General features: G+C 33.9%; 2 protein-coding genes and 1 long non-coding RNA gene across 3 annotated transcripts; all 3 read left to right on the plus strand.

Moving 5' to 3' along the window:
• The first annotated feature begins 41 nt into the window (after positions 1-41).
• On the plus strand, positions 42-4,681 carry LOC106673918 (NADH dehydrogenase [ubiquinone] 1 beta subcomplex subunit 3). The gene is made up of 2 exons (XM_014406306.2): positions 42-296; positions 4,436-4,681. The coding sequence occupies exons 1-2, from the start codon at positions 160-162 to the stop codon at positions 4,605-4,607; spliced, it is 309 nt and encodes a 102-aa protein (XP_014261792.1). The 5' UTR covers positions 42-159; the 3' UTR covers positions 4,608-4,681.
• LOC112126317 lies at positions 2,159-2,618 on the plus strand. The gene is made up of 2 exons (XR_002909891.1): positions 2,159-2,302; positions 2,403-2,618. It is a non-coding gene; the product is annotated as an uncharacterized LOC112126317 (long non-coding RNA).
• A 907-nt stretch (positions 4,682-5,588) lies between the features above and the next one.
• LOC106673907 (valine--tRNA ligase) lies at positions 5,589-11,400 on the plus strand. The gene is made up of 18 exons (XM_014406292.2): positions 5,589-5,846; positions 5,921-6,103; positions 6,165-6,292; positions 6,351-6,515; positions 6,588-6,789; positions 6,847-7,037; positions 7,996-8,093; positions 8,155-8,425; positions 8,485-8,692; positions 8,773-8,949; positions 9,015-9,136; positions 9,491-9,747; positions 9,810-10,180; positions 10,237-10,392; positions 10,452-10,652; positions 10,712-10,832; positions 10,907-11,070; positions 11,138-11,400. Exons 1-18 carry the CDS (start codon positions 5,718-5,720, stop codon positions 11,351-11,353), a joined length of 3,360 nt encoding a protein of 1,119 aa, XP_014261778.1. The 5' UTR covers positions 5,589-5,717; the 3' UTR covers positions 11,354-11,400.
• Positions 11,401-12,858: the final 1,458 nt, after the last annotated feature.

Genomic DNA, 12,858 nt, shown 5'->3' on the forward strand with positions numbered 1-12,858 from the left:
ACACTCAAAGAAAAAACACTTGATGAAAATAACCTCCTGTCAAACTATCGAATGATATAACCTCATAACCTTAGACGAATTTTTCAATCAGATCTGTTCCCAACTTTGCTAGTGAAAGTTTAGTTTTAAGAAAAAATAAATAAATAAAAAACAGCGAGAATGGGCGGTGATCATCACGATTTGGGAGAAAGGATGAAAATCCCGGATTACAGGATTTACAAAGTGGAAGATCACCCGGAGCTAGTACAACATAGGGATCGCCTGGCTGCAAAGGGGTTGAAAGACCCATGGTTGAGGTGATTCTCCCATTTTCGATTTTCAAAATTTATTGATTTATATTTTTAAGCTTCACAAAACGCTGGAAATCTCATCAAAAAGGAAAGGCAAAATTAGGTATAAACTATATTCGGAATACCATCACCCTGACCTTGGTACTCTTATCTAAAATCTGTCATTTGTGTAGTTTACATTTTCAACTGAAAACACTTTGCAAAATTTGGGGATTTGCAAATTGAACTGATTGTTGAAAAGGTTCAATGGCTTTTGTATATTCAAGCTTCACGGTCGATTCCCTGTTCCATCTTTACTGTCAACTTGAACTTAGCAGTTTTTGAAAATTATATACTTTCAGCATTTGATAAATCTTCCCACATCGATGTAATTTATACGGATTTTCGATAGTGTTAATTTAAAACTTATAATTCAAAAATTAAAAATGTTTGGAATCTGTGGGCCTCTACTTAACTGGTTGTCAGCTATCTTTTTAGTAGAAAACACTGTCAAAATTAGTTCCTTTTCACATTCCTTCTCTGTTTCTTCTGGTGTTCCCCAAAGATCTCACCTTGGCCCTCTTCTCTTCCTTTTATTTATTAATGACATTGCGTCCAGTTTTCATGATGTGCAATTCCTTCTGTTTGCAGACGACTTAAAAATTTATTTCGTCGGATGTTGACTCTACCTGCCTTCAAGCTTTTTTAGATTAATTATTCAGAAATCGTGAGATGTGGTCTGGTGTGATGTAGGTTTCAGAAAAACATTTTCTTTATCGTGCCAAACTTGAGATCATCTTCAGGGCTCAAAGTGTTTGTCTTCTGTGTAATTGTGCCATTCTTGCGTGTTGTGTTGAGAGTGCCAGTTTTTTAGATTCTTTCACTGACTGGTGTTCCGGGAATGACCTAGTTCTCAATCTGAATAAATGTTTCATTCTTCTGTTTCATCGTTCCAAGTCTCCTCCCTCTGTAAATTACTGTTTTCAAGGTGAAAGTGAAAGTTGTCTATTAAATCTCTGACCTGGGCGTAACTTAATTCCTCTCTAACACTCACATAGAAGACATACGCCTTAAATCGTAAAAATATTAGGCTTTATTTCAAGAAACACAACAAATTTTAAAAATATAAATTCACTTAAAACTCTTTTTAATTCCCTTGTTAGAAGTAAGTTAAAGTGCAGTTTGATTTGGTCTCCCTATTCTGGTTAATATTAATCAAATAGAAAAGGTTTAGAATAAATTCCCAAGGATAATAGGCTATAAAGCCCACATCAACCTATCTACTCTATTTCCCTCTATTTCATCTTCCTCTCATCTTAGGCAATATTTTCAAATTAGGTCAATTTCATCCTGCAGAGAACAAATATCTTATTTTATATAAATCTTATTTTCCTCCAGAAAATCTTCCATAGTACCATTGACTGTCCAGACCTCCTTCATTCTATTTCCTTTAATGTCCCAAATTATACCAGTAGATCCTGCCAAACCTTCCACATTCCTTTCCTAAAAGTCGAATTTCTCAAGTTCACTGGAATTAACAGAATATTGAAAGATGCCAATAATTCACAAATAGATTTTTTCAACTGCTCTATCTCCGATATCAAAAGACAATTTCCTGAGAAATCTTTCCAAAATTAATCACCAGCAATTCTTTTTTCCCCCTCTTAATCAATATTATTCAACGTTATATTTTTTATAGGTGTATATATATTTTTTCTTCTAAATTTTACATATTTCTATTACCTACTATATTATATTTAATTTAGTTTGCAATAATGATAAGTTTAACCTGTTCTCATATTTGTAATTGTAATTCGATTAGTTTTTTCAATATTCTTAGTCTAAAAATGTTAATATTATTATGAAAACTTATGTATAATTTAATTTAAATCTATATATATTTTTACTATTGTTTTACTTTTTCTTATAAGTGTTAATTGGGCTCTGCCTGCATGTAAAATAAATAAATATACACGTTACTGTTGGAAACAGGGTTAAACTATGTGTTTGCAGCCATATGACTTAGTTTCAGGGTGAGTTTAACTTCTGCCCTCTCCCCTATATAATTTTTTTTTATTGAAGCTTTTTTGTGAAAAACCCTGACATGACAACATAAACTTCTTTTTTTTCCAGTTTCTTATGAGCCAAAAAGTTTCGGAGTTGACACTGGGTGTTGGTCTGCGAGTGGCGCACTGCTGGAATGAGTTTGGGTAGTTCAACAAGCCTGTGAGTGAAGGACCCAATAAGTGACTGAGTGCTGATTCAGCAGAAAGTTTCAATCTATCCAGAATAGTGGGACACAAATAGGGGCTTAACTATTTCAAATTATACACTTTTTTATACTCTGAATTCAACTATTTTTAATTTGGAACAACCATTCTCAAGCTATTTGCAAAAAAAAAAAGTTTAAAAAATCTTCAATTTCTTTAAACAATCTTAATTTATGTATTTATCATTTTAATTGTTAGTAAATGTATTGTTCATGGTACTGAGAGAAAAACATTGCAACAATTTTTATATAATATCAATTAACTAAACGCTCTGGATGTAGCTCATCAAAACGCACTTCAGCTTGGTGTAAATTTTGATACACTTTTCCAACAGCAGAATTATTTCCACCTTTTCTTGTAATGTACAAAACGTTTTTATGATATGCACAGTAAAACAAACACTTTGATTAAGTCTAAAATTTCTAGCATTGTATAAATTCATTTTTTCACATCTTACATGTATTTGCATAATTTAAACAATGTTTATAAATCCCAGGCCTTGAAGGAGATCTCAATAAGGATCAAAAGATTGGCACGATAAAGAAAATGTTTTTCTAAAACCTAAACCTACATCACACCAGACGGCATTTCACGATCTCCAAATAACCGTTAAAAAAGTTCAATTGGATTTGACAAATGCTTAATTTGATTTGATAAGAAATGTTTTTTCTTTAAAAAAGTTAAAAGATAAAAAAAAAAAAAAACCAGTCCCTTATTTGGAAAAGTTCAGTTTGATTTGCAAAAGTTCAAGTAGATCAGAAACAATTCAATTCTGTTTGGATAAAGTTCAATTCAGCTAACAAAACAATTTTTATTTTTGATTTGTTTGTTATACATTGATTCCTTTAAAATTGTTCTTCTGGACAGGCTAAATCACGTTTTAACCGACCAAAATCTAAAGATCTGTTTGAAGATGTTATTTGAGGAAATATTTCCAAAGTTTGGAAACTTGTGAAACAAAGAATTTACTATTAATTAAAATGATAAATATGAAATTAAAATGATAAATTAAAAAAATAATGTGCCAATTAAAACAGTTAGATATTAATAGCGAAAAATGTAAATGTATCTGCTTCTCCAAGCATCATGCTACAAATTCCAATAATATCAACTCCAATAATATACTTTCAATAGGGATATTAAGGAAGTTGCCAAAATTTTTGATCTTGATGATATTTTTTACTCTAACTGTGATTTTAAGCCATAAGGGTTTTATTAAGTGAATGACTGTGGACTTCACCAATCCCTTTGCAAACTCCTTTATCAGTCCCTTGTTAGAAGTCATTTGGAATATGCCAGTGTTGTTTGGTTCAAATCTGGCTGTCTTCAGGTGGGAGACTTGTCTTACTGTGATAAACTTAAAGCTGTTGGGCTGAAAAGAGTTGCAGGTTTGCTCACTTTTTGCCAGAGAGTTCTTAACGGTTTTTCAATGTGACAGGCCAACAGCAAGGGGTAGGCAGACCAAAATGATCGGTGATAAGAAGTGGTCTTAAGAAACTAATCTTTTTCATGTGCCTTTTCATAGAACTATTTACGGATTTTCCACTTGTATTCCCTCACCTAGCGCGTCTTTACAGTGACTCATCAGATATTGCCAATCCATTCTTTCAGTCACAATTGTTGGTTAACTCATTCCGCAGGCAAATATGGTTATTAATATACGTTGTTTTTAATTTTGTTTTATGCTGAAATCTTATTTTGGGAATGGAACTGTGTACAAATTCCTAATATTGATATTTGAGAATTTTGTATGTTTATTTATTGTTGTGAATGCAACCTAATCCATAGGTCTCTGCTAGTTCTTATAAAGAAACATGATTTTGGTATAAATTATAAATTGTGTTCTGTTCCAAAACATCTTTTTATTATTAACGTTCTTGTAATTGATTTTTCCAGGAATGAAGCCTGGCGGTTCAATAAAGAAGAATTCGGCACGCGTGGTGCAAATTTAAGGACAAGGCTCTTTACAGGATTCAGGCTGGGGGTTGGAGCTTTACTTCTTACTATTGCTGTTGAAACTGCTTTTAAACAATTTTCCAACAGTGACAATTCCCATGGGCACCATTAATTTATGAATGTGTCTTGATTGTAGAATGAGTTGAGTTGTATTTAAATAAAATAATATATAATTACGTTTCATTTCGATATTTGTTTATATAAAACCTGGTCAACAACAATTTAAACTAATTCGATGGATTGTGAGATGCCCGTCGGTCTGCAGGGTGATGAAAACGTAATTTGATTTTTACGATCATCTGGGTCTGCCGATCATCTGGGTTTGTTAGATGCGTTTTGCCATCTCGTTTGAAAATATTATTTTTTGACTTTATTTTTTATATAATAATGCATTGTTTTTGATTAATTTCTCTGTGTGGTCTAAAGTTAAAAACATGTAAATTGATCGTTTGATTTGCCTATCCTGTTGGTCTGTTACAATGAAAAATGTTGAAACAGGGCTAACAGACTAACCCAGCAAAGATAATCATTATGATCAGAAAGGACCAAATTATGGGCTCATCACCCTCACAGACGCAAGAGGAAATCGCATTAGATTAGCCTTAAAAGTAAATATTTGTAATTAAACAAAAAGTGTAGTGTACTTTTAAGAAATGCAAACTAAGAAAACAATTTTTAAAAAATTGTAATGTAAAATTTAATATAATTTTACATTTAAAAACTAAATCAACAACCTGCACTGCAACAAGTAATCAATGATAAAAGTATTTTCTTTCGATTTGATATTTATTTATAGTTTCAATTTAAAAAAAAAAAATAATTAAAAAATATGACAATGTTAAAGAATTGATATTACAGTCATATTTATTCTTTCTTCTTAACAGTTTCTTAATTACTTTTACATGGAAATGTTTAATCTCCTCATATTAATTATATCGTTTGAAGGAGGAATAATTTATTTAGAAAGATTTTAAAAAATAATGTAATTTAACTTATAGCATTAACTTAAAAGATGTGTTATAATTTTGGTTCGTTAATTTTTGGACAGTTATGCGTTCATGGTTATCCAACAGGATGGTATTTAGATTTGGTGAAAGTGGTAACCACAAATCGAGCCACCTTCCCTTTCACCAACGTGACAACGTGTTGATATTGCCGTTTTCCCAACCTAGTTATAGTGCCAATACATTTCCCCTCGTTTTAGCACAAAAAAAAATCTAACATGGATAACAACGACAACCCTCCTGTAAAGACTGCCAAGCAATTAGAAAAGGAGGCGAAGAAACTTGCCAAGCTAGAAAAGTTCAAACAAAAAAAGGAGAAACAGACAGACCAGAAGGATAAGACGGAGGTACACCCTTAACCCATTCTCCATTCTCTAATATCTGTTTTTTTAATACAAAATTTCGATTGTATTTGTTTTAGAAAAAAGATAAAAAAGAGCCTAAGAAGGAGGCCAAACCTACTGTCGAGTATAAATGTACAACTAAACCAGGTGAGAAGAAAGATGTGTCAAATGCGATGCCAGATTCGTACAATCCTGCCTACGTTGAAGCTGGATGGTACTCTTGGTGGGAAAAAGAAGGCTTCTTTAAACCAGAATATGGTGTAATTATCAAAATTGTATAATTTCACTTCAATATAAACAACCTTCCCATATGTTTCTCAGAGGAAGAGTATCTTGGACGAAAATCCGAATGGAAAGTTTGTACTGATCATTCCTCCGCCTAATGTCACTGGATCTCTTCATTTGGGTCATGCTCTGACCAACGCGATTCAGGATGCTCTTGCTAGATGGTAACTTGCTCGGGTACTTACATCTTTATTTCCGTGTTATAAGGTAATTTCGCTTCAGGCATAGAATGAGGGGGCTTACGACCCTCTGGAATCCTGGATGCGATCACGCTGGTATTGCGACTCAGGTCGTCGTCGAAAAAAAGCTATGGCGAGATGAAAAAAAGACAAGGCATGACGTAGGAAGGGAGAATTTCATTAAGAAGATCTGGGAATGGAAAAATGAGTTGGTTTTTTATTTATAATAAATTGTTACCTACAATGAGAATTTTTTTATTCAGTTGGTAATTTTGTTTAGAAAAGGTGATCGCATTTATGATCAACTACGTCGTCTTGGTTCGTCATTTGATTGGGATCGAGCCTGTTTTACCATGGATCCAAAACTTACCCGTGCGGTTGTCGAAGCATTCGTCCAACTTCACGAAGATGGAGATATATACAGAAGTAATAGGCTGGTTAATTGGTCTTGCACTTTGAAAAGCGCCATTTCAGACATCGAGGTGAGTAAATTTTCTTTTTTATAATCATTTTATAAATTAAAAAAAAAATCTCTTTAGGTCGACAAGGTTGAATTAACTGGTAAAACTTTACTATCGATCCCAGGATACGAGAAAAAAGTAGAATTTGGAGTTCTCGTAAGCTTTGCTTACAAAGTTGTTGGAAGCAATGAAGAAATTGTGGTTTCAACTACTCGTATAGAGACAATGCTAGGAGACACAGCAGTAGCTGTCCATCCAAGTGACGATAGGTATAATTTAAATTATTTCCTCTGTAAAATCAACTAAAAATGTTTAAAATTGATGGTTTATTGTGAGAAAGTGAAAACATGTGACCAGCACTGGATCAATCTCCATCTCATTTGTAGGTTTTTGATAATACTCAGACATGTTTCGATTTTGAGCCAATTTCTTCCTGAAGTTCAGATGGCGCAAAACTGTAATGTCTTTATTTTATTTTTTTACGGGTTTGGGGGGTTGATGCAGAAAACAGTTCTTTCCTCTACTGCGACCTAACAGGTCTATCGTGGAACCCCTGTAGCTTATAACCATACCTTGGAAAGTGCACTATTTCTTATAAAACTGAGCACTTTCCTTGGTGCCTCTTTGTGGACCTCCTTTGATATGAAAAATGTCCTACCGAAGTGGCCGTACCGTAAACGCGCTGCATCAAGGGATATGTGCCGATGTCTCTGGTTCCTCTTGACCCTCAGCTCTGCCCATATTCTTAAGCTGTTAGTTGAGAGGACAGTGGCCAGTATAGAGGAGATATAGGAGCAGTCGGGCTTGTCCATTTCTTGCATATATTATTTTTGGATTTCAAATTGGTGAATATGCACCTTTTTCATACCTAAGCTAAAATTTACCCTGTCCATTTTCTTCAGAGCCTCTGCTGGGCTGGTAGAAGTCATTAATTTGTCCTCTTCCTTTCTTTAGACAACCAGTGACATGTGGTTGTGGTTTGTAATAAAAATATGTCTTAGTTGGAGGTGCTGGCCAAAATGAGCCAGAAATAGTCCTTCCCTATCTTTTAAGAGTAAGCCTTAAAAAATATGAACAGACATAAAACAAACCTGGCTTGTTAGAACGTCAGGGGAGGGACATGGACCCAGTAAGTTACCCAATGCCGGTTCAACATGTAAAATATGTACTTTTGTTAATTAAAAAAATCTTTTCTTGCTTTTTGTGTTGATGTCAAATAATTTGTAGGTATAAGCATCTACATGGGAAAAAACTTACTCATCCATTTTGCAAAAGAGAAATTCCAATAGTTGTTGATGAATTTGTGGATGTCAATTTTGGAACTGGTCAGTTGCCCTTGCTAACCTTTTCAGTTCAATTTTACTCAGTTCGGTTTATTGTATTCAGGTGCTGTTAAAATAACCCCAGCTCATGATCATAATGATTACGATGTTGGAAAAAGACATAATCTTCCGTTTCTAACGATCATTGATGAAGATGGAAAAATCACCGGTGACTGTGGAAAATTTACGGGCATGAGAAGATTCGATGCCAGGACAGCTGTTCTTGAAGCTTTGAAATCTGAAGGGCTGTACAGGGAAACAAAGGACAACCCTATGGTTGTGCCAATTTGCAATCGTTCAAAAGACGTTGTTGAACCTCTTATAAAGCCACAATGGTAGTTATTTATTTAAAAAAATATATATTTTTTAAATGCTATACTTGTTCCAAATTTAGGTATGTGAAATGCGAAGGAATGGCGGAAAATGCCTTGGAAGCTGTAAACAGTGGAGAACTACAAATAATTCCAGATCATCATGTTAAAACTTGGCATTATTGGATGAGCAATTCTCGAGATTGGTGTATCTCAAGACAACTTTGGTGGGGTCACAGAATTCCAGCTTATTTTGTAAAAGTCAACGATCCACAAGTTCAACCTGGCTCAGTCAGTATTCAATTTTGTCCTTTATTATTTCTTTATTTTACCTTTTTTTTTTTAAATTTACATTTGTTTTACATTGCAAGGAGACTGACAATAATTATTGGGTGAGTGGTCGTAATGAGAAAGAGGCGAAAGAAAAGGCAGCTAAAAAATTTGGAGTTGATCAGTCTTTAATTACATTAAAACAAGATGACGACGTTTTGGACACATGGTTCTCCTCTGGACTTTTTCCATTTTCATTATTTGGTTGGCCTGAAAAGGTATGTTTTTGAGTGTTTATTACAAATTTAATTTTTTTTTTTCATATTTGTTCTTAAATGCATAGAGTGATGAACTTCAAGCATTCTACCCTGGAACATTACTTGAAACCGGTCACGATATTATTTTCTTTTGGGTAGCAAGGATGGTCTTCTTCGGCCAGAGACTACTTGGTAAACTTCCATTTAAGTACGTAAATATTATTATTGTTTATAAATACTGCAAATTATCACTTAATATTTAATTATTTGTAATTAAAAAAATAATATTTAAAATAAAATAAACAAGATATATAAAAAAACAGCTTCACATAGGAGTTTAGAGTAGTTATGAATTTCAGAAAAATAAAATTTTTGATTTGCTATGCATAAAGGACGAATAATTTAAGAAAAAGTTTTTACGTGAGTATGATTGAAGCACGAGTTACTTTTCTAATCTTACAAAATGTTTATGACTCTTGCCTTTTTTCTCCAGGCTAAACTAACTATAAATTATTATTATTATTTAATATATTAGAAAATACAACTCAATTTATAATTTTAGGAAGGTATTTTTACACCCGATCGTGAGGGATGCTCACGGAAGAAAAATGAGTAAATCTCTTGGAAACGTCATTGACCCGATGGACGTTATAGAAGGGATATCACTGGAAGGCTTGCACGCCCAATTAGTTGCGAGTAATCTCGACCCTAAAGAAATTGAAAAGGCTAAAGCCGGTCAAAAACTCGATTTTCCAAACGGCATCCCCGAGTGCGGCACCGATGCTTTAAGATTTGCCCTTCTTGCTTTTATGAATCAAGGTACTATCGATAAATTTTTAACAATTTAATATTTGATTTGTATATATATTTATTTTTTACAGGCAGGACCATGAATTTAGACATTTTGCGAATTCAGGGCTATCGTTTCTTCTGCAATAAAATATGGAATGCTGTGAAATTTGCTCTTATGTATTTCACAGATGAATTTAAAACAACGGGAGAGGTTAATAATGATTTATTGAACCTATTTAATATTGTCGAAGAATTGGGTTCTTTCAAAAACTCCAATTTAGAAGAGTCTCTCAATAAACATTTAGAGGACAAAAGCTATCTCAGAGGTTTTCAAATGTCTGCGATTGATTGCCGAGCTTATCAAGCAATGTCAGAGACGACAGTTTGTCCTAAAAAATTCCCTTATCTTTCTCGATGGTTTAACCATATGAAGCAATCTTTACCACCAACTAAACTAAACGTAATATATAAATCAAATAAATACAATTAAAGATAATTACAGATGTTTAATTCCAGCTTTCAGGGTTGGAAGAAGTAATGGATTTTTGGATGTTAAGCAGATTATCTAATGCAGTGAAGGCTTGTAATGAAGCGCTGGAACGTTTTGATTTCCCAGCTGCAACTACTGCTTGTTACAATCTCTGGCTTTATGATTTGTGCGACGTTTATTTAGTAAGCGACCAAATTATTTATGAAATAAGAATGGTAGTTTAAATAATTGATGATTTTAGGAAACGTTAAAGCCAAGATTTGCTTCTGGTGACAGCAAGAAATTATTAGTCGCTCAGAACATTTTGTATTATACGTTAGACACGGGTCTGAGGCTTCTCTCGCCTTTCATGCCGTTTCTCACCGAAGAACTCTATCAAAGATTGCCTCATGGAAAGCGAAGGCGTTTTCCAAGCATTTCAGTTGCAGATTACCCTAATCCAGTATGTATTTTACTGTTAAATAAGTAATTAAAAAAACTGACAATTTATTACTCCTGTAGAACGTTTATTGTTGGAGTGATGAACAAATTGAAGAAGAAGTGGAGTTTGCTCAAAAAGTTATACACGCCATTCGTTCTGCAAGGACAGACTATAATATCCCTAGAAGTACTAAAACTCAAGGTAATTTATTATTAAACATCAACTGCTAATTTATCTAATTAAATCATTTGTAATTTTAATCAACTTATTTACAGCATTTTATAAAACAAATGATGAACGTGTGAAAGGAACTTTTGTTAAGTTCAATTCTTTTATTAAATTAATGTCTTCGTGTGACTCTCTTGAAAGTACAAAACCTTCAGATGGCTGTATTATTCTTACTATATCTAATAATTGTGATGTTTACTTAGTGCTAAAGGTATTTTTTTTTAATCATGCCTATGTTGGTATATAATTACTTTCATATTTGGTTTTTCTTTCATCAGGGGCTCATTGATCCGGAAAAAGAGATTGCAAAATTGGAAAAGAAAAAGTCTATTCTTGTACAGAGTGTTGCAAAGCTGGAGCAGCTCATGGCGAGTAAAGATTATGAATCTAAAGTTCCTGAAGACGTAAGACTCTCCAATGTCGAAAAGTTAACAAAGAATAAAGAAGAACTCGAGAGGCTCGCAGAAGCCTTGGTCGCTTTAACTAAACTTTAATTTATACGCTACTTTTAAAGCAATAAACAGATGTGATTTTTTTATTATTTATAAAAAAAACCTTTGTTCAATACCCATTTAACTTGGTTGTTAAATTCTGACAACTAGCTTAACTGTTATTTAACACATTGACAAGATGTTACCTTTTAAATATAAAGGTGGCTACAAACATGCAGGATTTGCCAAATGCCGAGCAAAGGTTCGCCGAATACTGATTAGCGGGGATAGGTACTCGGTTAGGCCTCTTTCAGACGGGGCGGCTAGTTTATTGAACTAATTGAACGGACAGGTGTCAAGGAGTGCTGGTAGCAAAATGTTTGGGAAATGCCTCAACCCCTTCACACGCAGTCAACTCGTCCACCCAGGTTGCCGCTCACGTTCTCATCCCTGCTGGTTGACTCAGCACAAAATACACTGCTCGGTATTCGTGCTTAACACCAGTCACCTAGTTGAGTCAACTGAGTTCACCATGGAAAGTGTTGCAATTGCAAGTTTCAATGAGGAGCAGTACATTAAAGAAATTCGTATTAGTCCCACGATAAGCGATATGAGGTGTGAGGAGTATAGTAACAAAATTAAAAAGAGTGAAGCTTAGAGGGGAGTAGCACAACAGTATTGAGAGAAAGCCCCCCCCCCACTTTTCTTTACTGGGTTTCTTCCTTTATCGCAGAACAGAAAGCACAAAAAGTACTGCTTCCTCAGGTTCTAACATTTATTGAACTCCCATTGGGAAGAGAGGTCAATTCCACAAGTTGTGTGGTGTGAAACCAGCAAAGTAAGTCTTCTTCACATGGCAGTAAACTACTTGTTAAACTTAGTTGAATCAACCAAATAGCTTCGTCTGAAAGGCCTTATTCACTGAGCAACAATATTCGGTGTTTGCCAAATTGTTTTCTTGTCCCCTTCAAAGTGCTCAAATGTATATGAAGTACCAAATACATCCACACATTCAGGAATAACTCATGTATCAACACTTATTATTTACTGATATTTATTTTTTAATAATAAAGGATTACTAACTAGCGTAGATGTATTAATGAAAGAACATAGCATTAATTCTGTTGGCCCAACTTTAGTCTTGGAGTTCCTTGATTTGAACCAAAAACTTAGAACGCTTCTCTCCCGAATTACAAAAATTGGAACAAGGTTTTTGAGGCATGGAAATGGATCGAAAGTATATACTTCTATTTATTTTTCAGTAATAAACTATTCCTAACTAGTATAGATTTATTAATGAAAGAACAACAAAGCATAGTTTCTCCTGGTTAAGAATGGATTGACCCAACTTAACCATCTTGGAGTTCCTTGATCAACCTCTACTAGTAATTTGTAATGCTTCTCTTCTGATACCAAAAAATCGGAAAGTTTTACAATGCGTGGAAAAAGATCAAAAGTAAGATTGGGCAACTGTTTGTGACTGAATTTCAAGCCACAAAATAGTAACCACAACTACACTGATGCCCATCACGATTGGTAGTAAGTTGAGGATTCACACGGCACTTGGT

The sequence above is a fragment of the Cimex lectularius genome, unplaced genomic scaffold (assembly GCF_000648675.2).
Source record: "Cimex lectularius strain Harlan isolate CLEC.00 unplaced genomic scaffold, Clec_2.1 scaffold15, whole genome shotgun sequence".
NCBI lineage: Eukaryota > Metazoa > Arthropoda > Insecta > Hemiptera > Cimicidae > Cimex > Cimex lectularius.